Genomic DNA, 12,304 nt, shown 5'->3' with positions numbered 1-12,304 from the left:
TTTTTACTTGTTTTGTTCTTCTTTTTCGTCTTATTTTAAACCAAAAAGAATAAAAAAAGCAACTTCAAATTGAACTAAAACTTGGAACTTTTCCACGGCTACGCTACGTTGGCAGCATCATCCAAACTTTACAATCAGTGGCGGATTTTATAACAGGACCAGGGCTCTATTTAAAATGCAAAAGCGGCTCGAGTGGTTGCGTTGCGTTATTCACCTAAGGAGAACCGCCGAGCTGAAATGATGTTACAAGAACATTGACTCGCGATCGGAAAAGTGAAAAAATTTAATCAACGAAACGAGAAGCCTCAAAGCAGAAACTATTTATTAAAGTCTTAGAGTATGGACTTATAAAGGTTTGAAATATTAAAGTATGTATGAACGTATGAACATATGAATTTATGAACTTATAAATGCATGAACGTAAAAACGTATTATGTAACGTATGGAAGCAGGAACATACAAGAAACACTGACATCTCTCTAAAAATCTTTGATTTAAATTCCAAGAACCTTGAAACGTCAAGAAATGTCAACATTTTTAATTCGAAAAATCGGTCCGAATAAAATAACTTCCATTAGCCAGTTAAAAAGTACATTCAGTCTGAAAGCTGAACTAAATTTATGATATCAAACTAGAATTTTGCCTTAAAAAATGTTACAATTTTTTAAAATTTATTCCACACTCCGACCGCGAGAAACTTAAATTCCTCCCTTTCTTCTATTCACTAGATATCCTTCAACATCCTTGCGAACGTTTTCAGTTTTTTTTGTTATTGTTGTTGTAAAAATGCCTCAATTGCAAAGACTTTGTTGCCACTGATGCTTGATAACCACTGTCTTTTACCAACTAGTATAACTCTTAACTGTGTTGGTAGTGGATGGTGCCGTTGCGTTTTATCAGGGATATAGGTTTCTCGATCCTCTTGTGCTAGCTGCTAGCTCTCTGGATTAGACTTTAATCCTAATGGCACGGTCATACATAATTTATTAGTTTTTAAGGAAAAAGTTAAGTGTCATCAAATTGTATTATTTACAGAAGCAAAATAACAAGAAGCGCGCACAAAATAAAAGGCAGAATGTAAATTGAAGAAAATTGAAATTACTGGTCCGCCAAAGGGATTCAGTTAGCACGAACTTAAACTTTTGTTACTTATATACTTTCTTGTCTTTTATTTTTTTCTTTTTTTTTATTTGAAAGTAGCTTTTAGAATTTCTATTAAATTCAGAGACCATTATTAAGGTTTTAAAAATGGTAATTGAATAGGTTGGCGAAAGATTGATTTTACTTCAGTTAGAGAAGTTAACGAGTTTTTCTATTAAAAATTCAATTTCAAAAATAGTATCACAATCATCGTGTTTCTATGGAAAATATTTGCGTCTATTGTCTTTGGGACTAGTTCAACTTGTTCGGTTCGTTTTTTTGGCAGTTTCTCACTGTACTATACATATGAATGTATATATAATCCTAACACAGCTATAATGTTCGATGTAGTTCAAATTCTCCTTTGATCTCTCAAAGATACTCTTGACCATTTGTTTTAAAAATAGAGGGTTATTTCTTAGGTATTATCTTCTTGGCAACACTGGTTTAAACAGCTGACGCATGTTTCGTGTTTTGTTTCACTGTCAAACATCTTCAGTTATTTAACCATGAATTGTCTTAAAAACGAACAACGTTTGCAAATTATTGAATTTTATTATCAAAATGTGTGCTATGTTAAGAAATTTTATCACGCGCTTCTTCCATTCAGCGACAAAGCACATTTTTAGCTCAATGGGTATGTAAATAAGCAGAATTGTCGATTTTGGAGTGAATATCAGCCAGAAGCATTGCAAGAGCTAACAATGCATCCAGAAATAGTCACAGTTCGGTTCGGTTTATAGGTTGGTGGCATCATTGGACCGTACTTTCTCAAAGATGATGCGAATCGTAACGTAATTGTGAATGGTGAACTCTACCGTGAGATGATATCCAACTTCTTTTTGCCCAAAATGCAAAAGCTTGACTTGCCTGAAATGTGGTTTCACCAAGGCAGTGCCACACAGCACGCGCAATTATGGACTTATTGAGACGGGAGTTCGGTGAACATTTTATTTCAGTTCGGGACCGGTCTATTGGCCGCCTGGATAGTGCGATTTAACGCCTTTAGACTATTTTTTGTGGGGCTAAGTTAAAGCTTATATCTTTACAGACAAGCCCGCATTGGAATACAACATTGAAGCATTTATTCGTGAGATACCGGCCGAAATGTTGGAAAGAGTATGCCAAAATTGGACTAAGTTATTGGACCATTAGAGGCTCAGTCGAGGTCAACATTTGCATGAAATATTAAATCATATGGGCTGTACTATCGATTCAAATAAAGATTTTGCATTTTTCTGAATTTTATATTATTTTTTTGAAAAATTTTCCTATAGCTTTTACAAAAATCACCCTTATTCATGTTTGTTTAAATGCATTTAATTATTTTCCCACGTGCGTCGACGCTATTTTTAGATTCTTGTTTTAAGAATAACTTTTTTTGTTTTATAAAATGAATTTTTTCTTTCTGAAAATTAACATTTCACATATCCTTTTACTAACAAAAAGGTATACATTTTACCCTCTTATGCCTATTAAGGTATACTCGAATATTGATAAATGTATATGTGCTAGTACCTAAGAAAAAAAAACATTATCCTTATCAAATTATTCATTACTCAATTCTTATTCGCAATCCCTGTAAAAATGAATGATCAAATGGATAAATGAAAAAGTTAAATAAATGGATGGATGTTTATTGTTTATGGATGAATGATGGCTAATCATGCTCAAGGTCATCAGAAAGTTGCCCGAACATTTGATTGCACCCGTCAATTCGTCTCGTCATTCTGTCACTCACACTAATGTCTTTTTCTCAGACGGATACTGATGCTGGAAAACAAAAAAAAGTGTACCTCCGTGCTTATTGGTTTTTCCGTGCGTGGTTTCGTCGATACGAGCGACCGAGACGCGAACCCGACTTATGAAGAAAACGACACCAACTACAGCCTATCAAATTTTTATTTAACTAATTACAAGGATACGTTTATCTGACACAATAACATCCCGTTTATAAGTATAGGTATTTAAGAAGATGAGCTGAAGACATCAATAAAAGTAACCATATCGTATATTGATGGGTCGATAGAGAAAAAAGGGAGGACTATGAAAAAAGAAAGAAAGTTCACAAGCCGAAGCAAAATCCCGATGTTATGTTTAATATAATGTACATTGTACATTTGTGCATATTAGATTTAACAACAGTACTGTGTGAATTCTGTAATAATTTAGTATTATGCTTGAGCGTGAAAAAAAAAGATTTTTCAATTGAAAAGTGACAAGATGGATAAGCTTTTCTTTTTGGGTTGCCAAGCACATATGACAACACTAACACTTAAGATTTGAGTACAAATGTATCTTTCATTAAACATATTGATAAACTTAGTTGGTAAGAAAATGTACCTAATATAACATATCCGACCGAAATTAATCAAATACTCGTAAATATACTTTTATGTATCCCTTATGAATTTATTGATTGATCTATTTATTTAGTTTAAAAAACCGTAGAAAATTAGGCTCAGCGTCTAGACTTCTGCAAGCCTGCCCGTCATGGCCTTACAACAAAAATCTAGTTTCATACATAATGACATCAAACGTAGTTTCTCAAGAATAAAGAATTTCATTGATATCCAAAGCCGTTTTGTTTTATTTAAAAACTTTTGTAGCGCTCGTAACAACCCGATACAATTAAAACAAAATCATTACCTTTTTGTTTCACCAGAATAAAGCTCACCGCCCAAAAGTGATAGTTTCCGTAAACTGCTTATAAAGGGGTTAGGAAAACTAAAGCTGTTCTTTAAGGAATTTAAAAGTTTATAAAGTAAATTTAGTTTTCCACCTTGATTCCGTTAAATTATGAAATGCATTCTGAAAACTATAAAACATTAATTGAACGAATAACAGTTTTCAGATTGTACTAATTTCAGGGTTCTCATCTAAAAATTTCATAATTTAAAATTAAACTTGAAATACACAGTTATTTATTTATTTTTTCAATTCCTAAACTATAGTACCCGTAGTGTGATGGTTAGTGCGTTGGACTGTCCTAAGTCGTTCTTTGACTTCCAAAGAGATAATAACAAGTGTAACAAGTGATTGCTAGTTAATTTTAAAATTAAGAAGGCAGTAAGCCACAGTTCACAATAACTAATGGGTAGGTCTAGTGGAGGTGGCGTCCAAAGATAGCTCCAAGGGCCGTGGGTTCGAGTCCCAGGCGGAGCCGACAAGAAATATCATCGCTTTTTTTCATAACAGAGAAATAGTCGATTTTATTTAATGAGAAGAAAGGAAAATGGAGAAGGAGGAGAAAGAAGGGTATTGAAATGTACCTCTCTAAACCCCTCTCTGAGTTAGGAGAAGGGCAGTATAGGTCTCCGAAAAATATATCGAAGTCAGAACAGTAAAAAAAAAAAGGCATTGGAGGCGAAGCTGATGAAGGCCCTCCAAAACAAACAGGCCGCCAACAGCAAATACAAGGCCAGCCTTAAAAAACTCAAGGAGGAAATTGAGCCGCTCCTTAGCCAACTTAAGCTGAAGCAAGAGGCGGCTCAAAAGCAACAGCAACAAAAAAAAAAGGAAGATAAAAACAAAAAAAAGCAACAACAACCACAGTCAAAGGCCGCTACCAAAACCACCGGAGCGGAGGAAAATATCAAGGCCTCATTACCTGTGACAGGCCCAACTGCTGAGGACCCATCCATTTCGGTTAAGGCAAAACAGCAACAACAACAACAGCTGCAACAAAGGCCGAAGCAGCTGCAGCAACAGCAACAGCAACAACAGCACCAGAAACATCAGCAGTAACACCAAAAACAACCACAGGCCAAAAAAGAAAAAATACCACCAATAAGGACCCAAAGAGTTGACCTGGACGACATAAAATAGGTATGTAAGTCGGCCACTAAGGCAAATTTGTCATTACGCTCTTAAACGAAAAAGAAAAGAATTATTCGATCCACTGGCACTGTTTCTCACTGGCCGAATACAACTTAGTAAAAGGGTTGCTAAAAGAGGCCACAGCTGCGTTCTTCAGCTGAACGCCTAAAAACGAGAAATTTAAGACGGTCCTTGTCAAGGGCATAAGTTCCTGCACGGAACCTGAGGCGGTCTTAGCTGAGCGCTGTCAAAAAGCCACTGACGATCTCCATTTTATTGGGGTCAAGCCTTTCACTACGGTGAAGTCCAGGCGAGGGGGTTAAAGGCTGCCAATGTTGCTCGTAAAATTATCGCCCAAAGCAGTTTTAGGAGTGTGAAGAAAATCAAATCCCTCGACTATTAAGCTGCACACTGGAACACATTAAAAAGTCACGACGACATTTTACAATGTACGAAGTGCCAGAGGTTTGGCCATGCCAAAACCAGCTGCAATATGAAGTTGCGCTGTGTCAGGTACTGAGAAACCCACAACGAAGGAGAATGCAAGCTGAGGAATGAGCAGGTAGAGGATTTAACCCAGCTAAAGTGTGTCCTTTGTGGAAACCAAGGGCACCCGGCTAGCTATAGGGCTTGCCCTAAGGTCAAAGAAAGGAAACAGAAACAGGCTAGTCAAAAACCCGAAGGAGGTCGAACTGTTCGACAGGCTTCAACACAAAAAATCGTGGATCCCTTATTCTCTTACGTCCAAATGGTGTCAGGGAACGGGAACACAAGACAGGCTCCAATACCGGTTGTCCCAAAGGTCCCCGTGCCTAAGGCACCAGAGGTGTAGCCTTGTTGTTGAGCATTCAAGGTCAACTAACAGGGCTGCAAAGTCAGATAAATTAGCAAGACAAGAGAGTAGATCATCTCTACTCTTTGTTGCCAATTTAGACCATAATGGGTGCGCTGACGGAGACGCACCTTAAAATTCCTAACTGTGAATGTAAATTCACTGATTGCGATTGAATGAAGAGCCAACATGTTCCAATTGTTCAAAGACTACAGTTCCGATGTGTTTATGGCTAGCGAAACCAAGTTACCCACAAACACAAATTGACCACTCAAGGGGGTGGTGTCGCTTTCTTTATACGAAAAGGCATTAATTATAAAGTCATATACAACAATGAATTGCGAAAGCTCAAGACCCTTGAAGTTTGCGTTGTATGCATCTCTCGCACTCAAGGGAAGCGGATGTATGTATATGATTGCGGCTTATGCGTCTGGAGATCCGCAGGCTACTTACTTTGCTTCAGAACTCTAGATTCTTTTTAGGGTACTTAAACTGAGCTTGGAAGAAAACCATTTCATCTTGGCCGGTGATTTGAAAGCAAAATATTAAGTTTGGGGAAATCAACATAGTAATCCCAGAGGTTACCATCTTTTTAATTTGATGAATCTTTGCAGCGTCGAATATGGCGTCGACCTGCTGGCTACTGAAAAACCATCGTTTCCAAGAAGCAGCTCTGTATGCGTAATGAAACGAATAAGTGGACTGTTCCGATCGAAAATAAAAACGCGTGCTTCTTAGCAGTCATGAACCAAAAAACTAAACTTTTATTTTTATATAGAAGGACAGAGACAGACATTTATTACAATATTTTGATCTTCCTTTTGTTGTTCTTCTTCTTCTATGCTGTTTCGGTCTAGGGTTCGAACGCATTAAGGCTGCAGCGTAAACATCCTCCCGCCGTTGAAGGCCGGCTTCAACCAAGTAATAGAGGACATAGTTTGCAAATTGGCCGCTTAAATTCACCCTTAGCTGTAACGACGGACGCAACTCGTACAAGTCCATCTTGTCCGGGATAGGTTTTGACGATTCTTCCGGTAAGCCATCGGCATGGCGGTTGATTTTCATCCCTTATGAGGACTACATCGTCTATTTCGATATTTTTAGACTTCTCTTGCCATTTTGACCTCTTGCGCAATTGGTTGATGTAATCTTGAGACCATTTTTGCCAAAAACCATGAACAAGAGATTGCAGGTATTGCCACCTATTCGATAGTGAAATTTTGCAGTTTAGATCGGTTGGATCAGGCACAGTCAACAAAGGTCTCGAGATCAGAAAATGCGCTGGGGTCAAAGGGTCGACATCACCTTCAAAACGAGCGCACAATGGCCTTGAATTTGCACATGCCTCGATTTGGCACAAGATCGTTGAAAATTCTTCGTAGGTCACTGATGTGTTCGCCATCACTCTTCGTAAATGAAATTTTAATGTTTTAACGCCGGCCTCCCAAAGTCCACCGAAATGCGGACCATGAGGCGGTGAGAAGATCCAATTAATTCCGTTGGTGGTAAGTTCACCTGTGACGTCAGTTTGAAAGCTGGTCGAATTGAGAAGATTCGCCCATTCGCGAAGGGTTTGATTGGCGCCCATGAAATTTGTGCCGTTGTCACTAAAAATAGTATGGCACTTACCACGCCTGGCCACAAATCTTCGCAATGCAGCTATGAAGGCTGCTGATGAAAGCTCGGTGACTACCTCCAAATGTATGGCCTTCGTTGCCATGCAAATAAATAAGGCCACGTACACCTTATATTGCTTCGCACCTCGTCCTCTCCAAGACCTGGCCGTAAATGGCCCAGCATAATCGACGCCGGTATTGCCGAAGGTCACTCCCGGTTCCAATCGTTGCTGGGGCAAATTGCCCATCTTCTGTTGATAAGGTATTCCTCGTTGTCGTACACATGTAGGGCACTTATATACGCATCGTTTAATTACATGATGAACGCCGAGAATGAAATAATTAAGATGCAGAAGATACGTCATCTGTCGTATTCCGGCATGCATATTGCTTATATGACAGTCGCTGACAATAAGCGTCGTAAAATGATCATCCTTGTGAAGAATGATTGGATGCTTCTGATCGAACGGTATTGAAGCGTTTTTCAATCGCCCTCCTACGCGGAGTATTCCGAATTTGTCGATAAAAGGATCCATAAATCGATATTTACTCTTTTTCGAGACCGCATCAAAGTTTTTTAAACAATTTATTTCGTCGAGAAAGTACTGGCCTTGCGAGATCCGAACGAGAGCGATTTTTGCCAAAAGTAGATCTTGCGGTGAAAGAAAGTAAATTCGCGATGGATTTTGTGTTTGTCGTCTTCGAAACAAAAGAATACATCGCGTAACAACGCGCAAAAGACGGTTAAGATTCGAGAAACGTGTAGATATTTCAAAGTTTTTAATGTTCGGAGTTTCAGTTAAACAGACAAGTTTGCATTCGTTTGCACTTTCACTATATTCTGGCAAGGTAGAAAACGTAATCACCTCATTGCGTAAAAACCGCGGCCCGTTCCACCATAAGTTCAAATTAGTCAGGCAATGTGGCATTATACCGCGGGTGGCACAATCTGCGGGATTATCTGCCGTTCGTACGTGATGCCATATAGATACAGGAAATTTACTGACGATTTGAGAAATTCGGTTGTCAACAAATACGTTTCTCTGTCGGGGGAATCCGTGAATCCAATGAAGAACGGTTGTTGAATCCGTATAGGCAAAGCATTCGGTTTCATGAATCATAAGGGCATCTTTCACCTTGCTAAGTAATTTCGTTAGCAATAAAGAGCCACATAGTTCAAGGCGCGGTATTGTAAGTGTAGGTTTTGTTGGCGCAATTCTTGTTTTCGCGCAAATGAGCGCAGTTCGAATACCGTCGGGTCCTACCACTCTGGAATATACTGCAGCAGAATATGCTGACTCTGACGCGTCAGCAAAGCCGTGCAATTCCATAACCTTCCCCTCACTTGAATGCAGCCAACGCGGAATTTGGATGACACGCAGGGAATCCAGATCCGATCTGAATTCTGACCACTTGTTGTAAAGGTCCATAGGGATAAACTCATCCCACCCTATTTGTCTTAGCCAAAGATGCTTCATGAAAACCTTCATTTTGACAACTGTTGGCGAAAGCCATCCTAAGGGATCGAAGACGCGCGCAATGTCCGATAACACTTCTCGTTTTGTGGCTTGTGCACGTAGGGTATTTAACGATGCATGGAACTCAAAGCAATCGACTTCAACGTTCCACCATAACCCTAATGTTTTTACACCATTCTCGCCAATACACAACTCGGTTGCTGTCTCTTGATGCTCGGCATCGATTGTATTTAAAAATTCTCGCGAGTTTGAAGACCATTTTCGAAGGTCCATTCCCGATTGTTTCAAAATATGGCAAAGATCATTTTTAACACTTGTGGCATCTTCAATGGAATCGAAAGTAGACATAAAGTCATCTACATAAAAGTCATTAATTAGGCTGTCCGAAGCCCGCGGATATCTCGCTATATTATTGATGCCGATTTGTTTTAAGACCCTCGTGGCCAAAAAAGAGGCGGAAGCCGTACCGTATGTAACTGTTTGGAGTTGATAATCACGCGGCTCTTCACTAACGTTGTTCCTCCAAACTATACGCTGGAAATGTACGTCGTTCGCGTTTACCAATATTTGGCGGTACATTTTTGCAATGTCAGCCTTGACCGCAATTTTAAGTTTTCGAAACTTGACAAGGTTTGTAATTAAATCGTTTTGTATCGTAGGTCCGACGCGCAAATAATCGTTCAAGGAAAATCCATTCGTGGACTTACATGACGCGTCAAAGACGACCCTTAACTTAGTAGTAGTACTAGTGGGCTTTAATATCGCATGATGGGGTAAGTAGAATGCTGAACGTTCGCGTTCACTTTCGGGCACAACGGACATATGGCCTAGCTGCTCATACTCCTCCATAAATGCTGCGTATTCGCGTTTTAGATTTAAGTCCTTGGAGAATCGTCTCTCCATTGCAGTTAGCCGTTTTAATGCTGCATCTCGGGAGTTTCCAAATTCGATTGGTGTTCTTGAAAACGGCAAGCTAACTACAAATCTACCGTCCGAATTGATAAAATGTGTAGATGCAAAATGATTTTCAATGGTTTCACTTACCTCGTACTCGGTGGAATTACCATCAAACATATTTTCGTGCTCGAAGAATTTTCGTAGAAGCGTATCGGTATCGACCGTGGAGTGGAAAATTCCTAAACAATGTTCGTGGGCCAATGAAATGTTTCCGGCAATCACCCAGCCAAATATGGTATTCTGCGCGCCCGGTGACCCTGAAGGATGCGTAATTCTACCCTCTGCGATAATGTCAAAAAATATATCGGCGCCCAATATAATATCGATTTTTTGTGGGCGGTTACACGTTGGATCTGATAACGTCAGATTATTAAAGTACGATAAGTTAACACTTGGAATTTCTACGCTCGGCAAATCGTTTGTGAGGGACGAAAGAATAAATGCTTGCACCGACAAGCTAACTGTATTAAGGTGCGAGGAGATATCGAGCTTTACTTTTCCTCGAGTTCCGTGAACACTTTCGCACTGCCCTAGACCGAGAATAGGAATTTTAGCGTGAATACGTTTTAGGCCTAGCCTTTGGAGACACGACTCCGAAATAAGAGTTGCTTGCGAACCCGAGTCAAGTAGAGCTCTACACATTTGCAGTTCGTTGCGCCCATCCCTGACCATTACCAATGCCGTTGGTAGCATCGTAAAGCACTCCCGATAAGAATGTTGCATCGTATTAACCACTAGACCGTTCGAGGAACCTGGTGATTGTTGCTGAACCCGAGAGCTACCACTCGAGGTAGCTTGTGAAATGTTATTTGAATTAGATTGAGAGTGGGATTCATAATGAAGCATCGTATTGTGCTTTAATCCACACATCTTGCAATGCGAAAACTTACACTCGTTTAAATTGTGCTTTGTGCGAATACAGTTTGGACATAAATTGTTAGATTTAACGAATTCAAAACGAGCCGGTATGGCTAAATCACGAAATTGTGGGCACATATATAAGAAATGCTTATGTTTACATTTTGGGCAGGAAGGAACAGTAGCGTTCATAACTCTTTTTCCCACATCTTTGGAAACCGATTTGTAAGCATTTGAATGACCGATATTCGATAAGTTGAGGCTTTCTAATTCGTTAATACGTTCGCCTAAGAACCGATTAAAATCTGACAATGTCGAATCTGATTTATTTTTAATGAAACGAATCCATAGCATTCGATTCCCGGAATCTAGTTTTTTGGATAAGAAATACACCATCAGCACATCCCACGCATCAACCGGTAGTTTTAATGCCCGCAACGCGTTAATGTTTTCACTGGTGACCGTAAATAAGCGTTTAATTTCACTGAGTGATCCTGCTTTAAGGCATGGTTGATCAAAAATATTATCTAAATGGGCGACCATGATAAACTGCGGTTTATCATAACAGGCCTTCACTAAATTCCACGCGACATTAAAATTGTCGTTGCTTGGGGTAAGGTGCTTTATAATCGATAATGCATCTCCCTTGAGCCATGTCTGGAGATATTCTAATTTTTCGACGCCCGTGAGTTTTTCTTTTGATGCAATCAACGACGTAAAAAGATCGCGAAACCGAACCCACTCGTCAAATTTGCCATTAAATTCTGGCACTTTCAAATCTGGAAGTCTTGCTATCGTTTCGTTTGTGTTGATCGTTATTGAACGCCGTGAAGATTCGGATAGCGACTTCACAACATCGTTTAACGCGCACTGATTTTCCATTAGCGATTTGAGGGCTTTACCGATATCATTTTCTTCTTCGAATCGCGAATCACTCGATCTTTGAGTTTGTAACAATTCTGTTAATTTTGTGTGTACCGAGAAAAATGTATTTTCGAATTCTACGCGATACTGTGTTTCACCTTCCAAATGCTCTTCTTCGACGACGGCTTCAATTTCGTTTTGGATGCGCTCATATGATTGCATATATTGCTCCAACTTAGCCTGTCGTAGAGTGGATTCAGCTAATGAAGTGGCCGATGAATCACAGTATGTAGATATCCTCGTTATTTGCCCTTTCAGCGCTGCCCGTTGACGTTTTAAGGCCTCCATGCTAAATAAATTATTCCCACCGAAGAATATTTAAAGCAAACTCGAACCAACAACAAAACAACGAACAACTGCGAGCAACAACAGCAACAGCGATTCAACGATGACAGGAGATAGAGAATACAAAAATGTACCACTATCACTAACTTGATGATTTTTTTGTAAACGGAATATATTTTTTTTTTTCTCGATTTCGAACGGAATATAATTTTATTGTTTTTGGTTATGAACGGAATATTTTTTGCATGTGTTTCGAACTGAATGTAATGTACGTTTAAGCGAAGTGCTTCGCAAACCTTAACCACAAGAAATGGGTACTGCTTTTAAACGATTCACAAATAGATAAAAACGCTGGATATCTTTTGCGTGTTTAATTAGTAGCACAGTATAAATGA

The 12,304-nt window shown here is 39.2% G+C and overlaps 1 protein-coding gene across 1 annotated transcript; it reads right to left on the bottom strand.

Moving 5' to 3' along the window:
• Positions 1–6,704: 6,704 nt before the first annotated feature.
• LOC129944834 (uncharacterized) lies at positions 6,705–11,912 on the bottom strand. The gene has a single exon (XM_056054495.1). The coding sequence runs from the start codon at positions 11,910–11,912 to the stop codon at positions 6,705–6,707; it is 5,208 nt and encodes a 1,735-aa protein (XP_055910470.1).
• Positions 11,913–12,304: the final 392 nt, after the last annotated feature.

Source organism: Eupeodes corollae, chromosome 1 (assembly GCF_945859685.1).
Source record: "Eupeodes corollae chromosome 1, idEupCoro1.1, whole genome shotgun sequence".
NCBI classification, from domain to species: domain Eukaryota; kingdom Metazoa; phylum Arthropoda; class Insecta; order Diptera; family Syrphidae; genus Eupeodes; species Eupeodes corollae.
Note: the sequence above shows the minus strand (reverse complement) of the source record. Positions and strands in the feature narration are given on the sequence as shown.

Bases quoted from the DNA above. Each gene is read 5' to 3' on its own strand.
- LOC129944834 (XM_056054495.1), bottom strand. From the start codon at position 11,912: ATGGAGGCCTTAAAACGTCAACGGGCAGCGCTGAAAGGGCAAATAACG.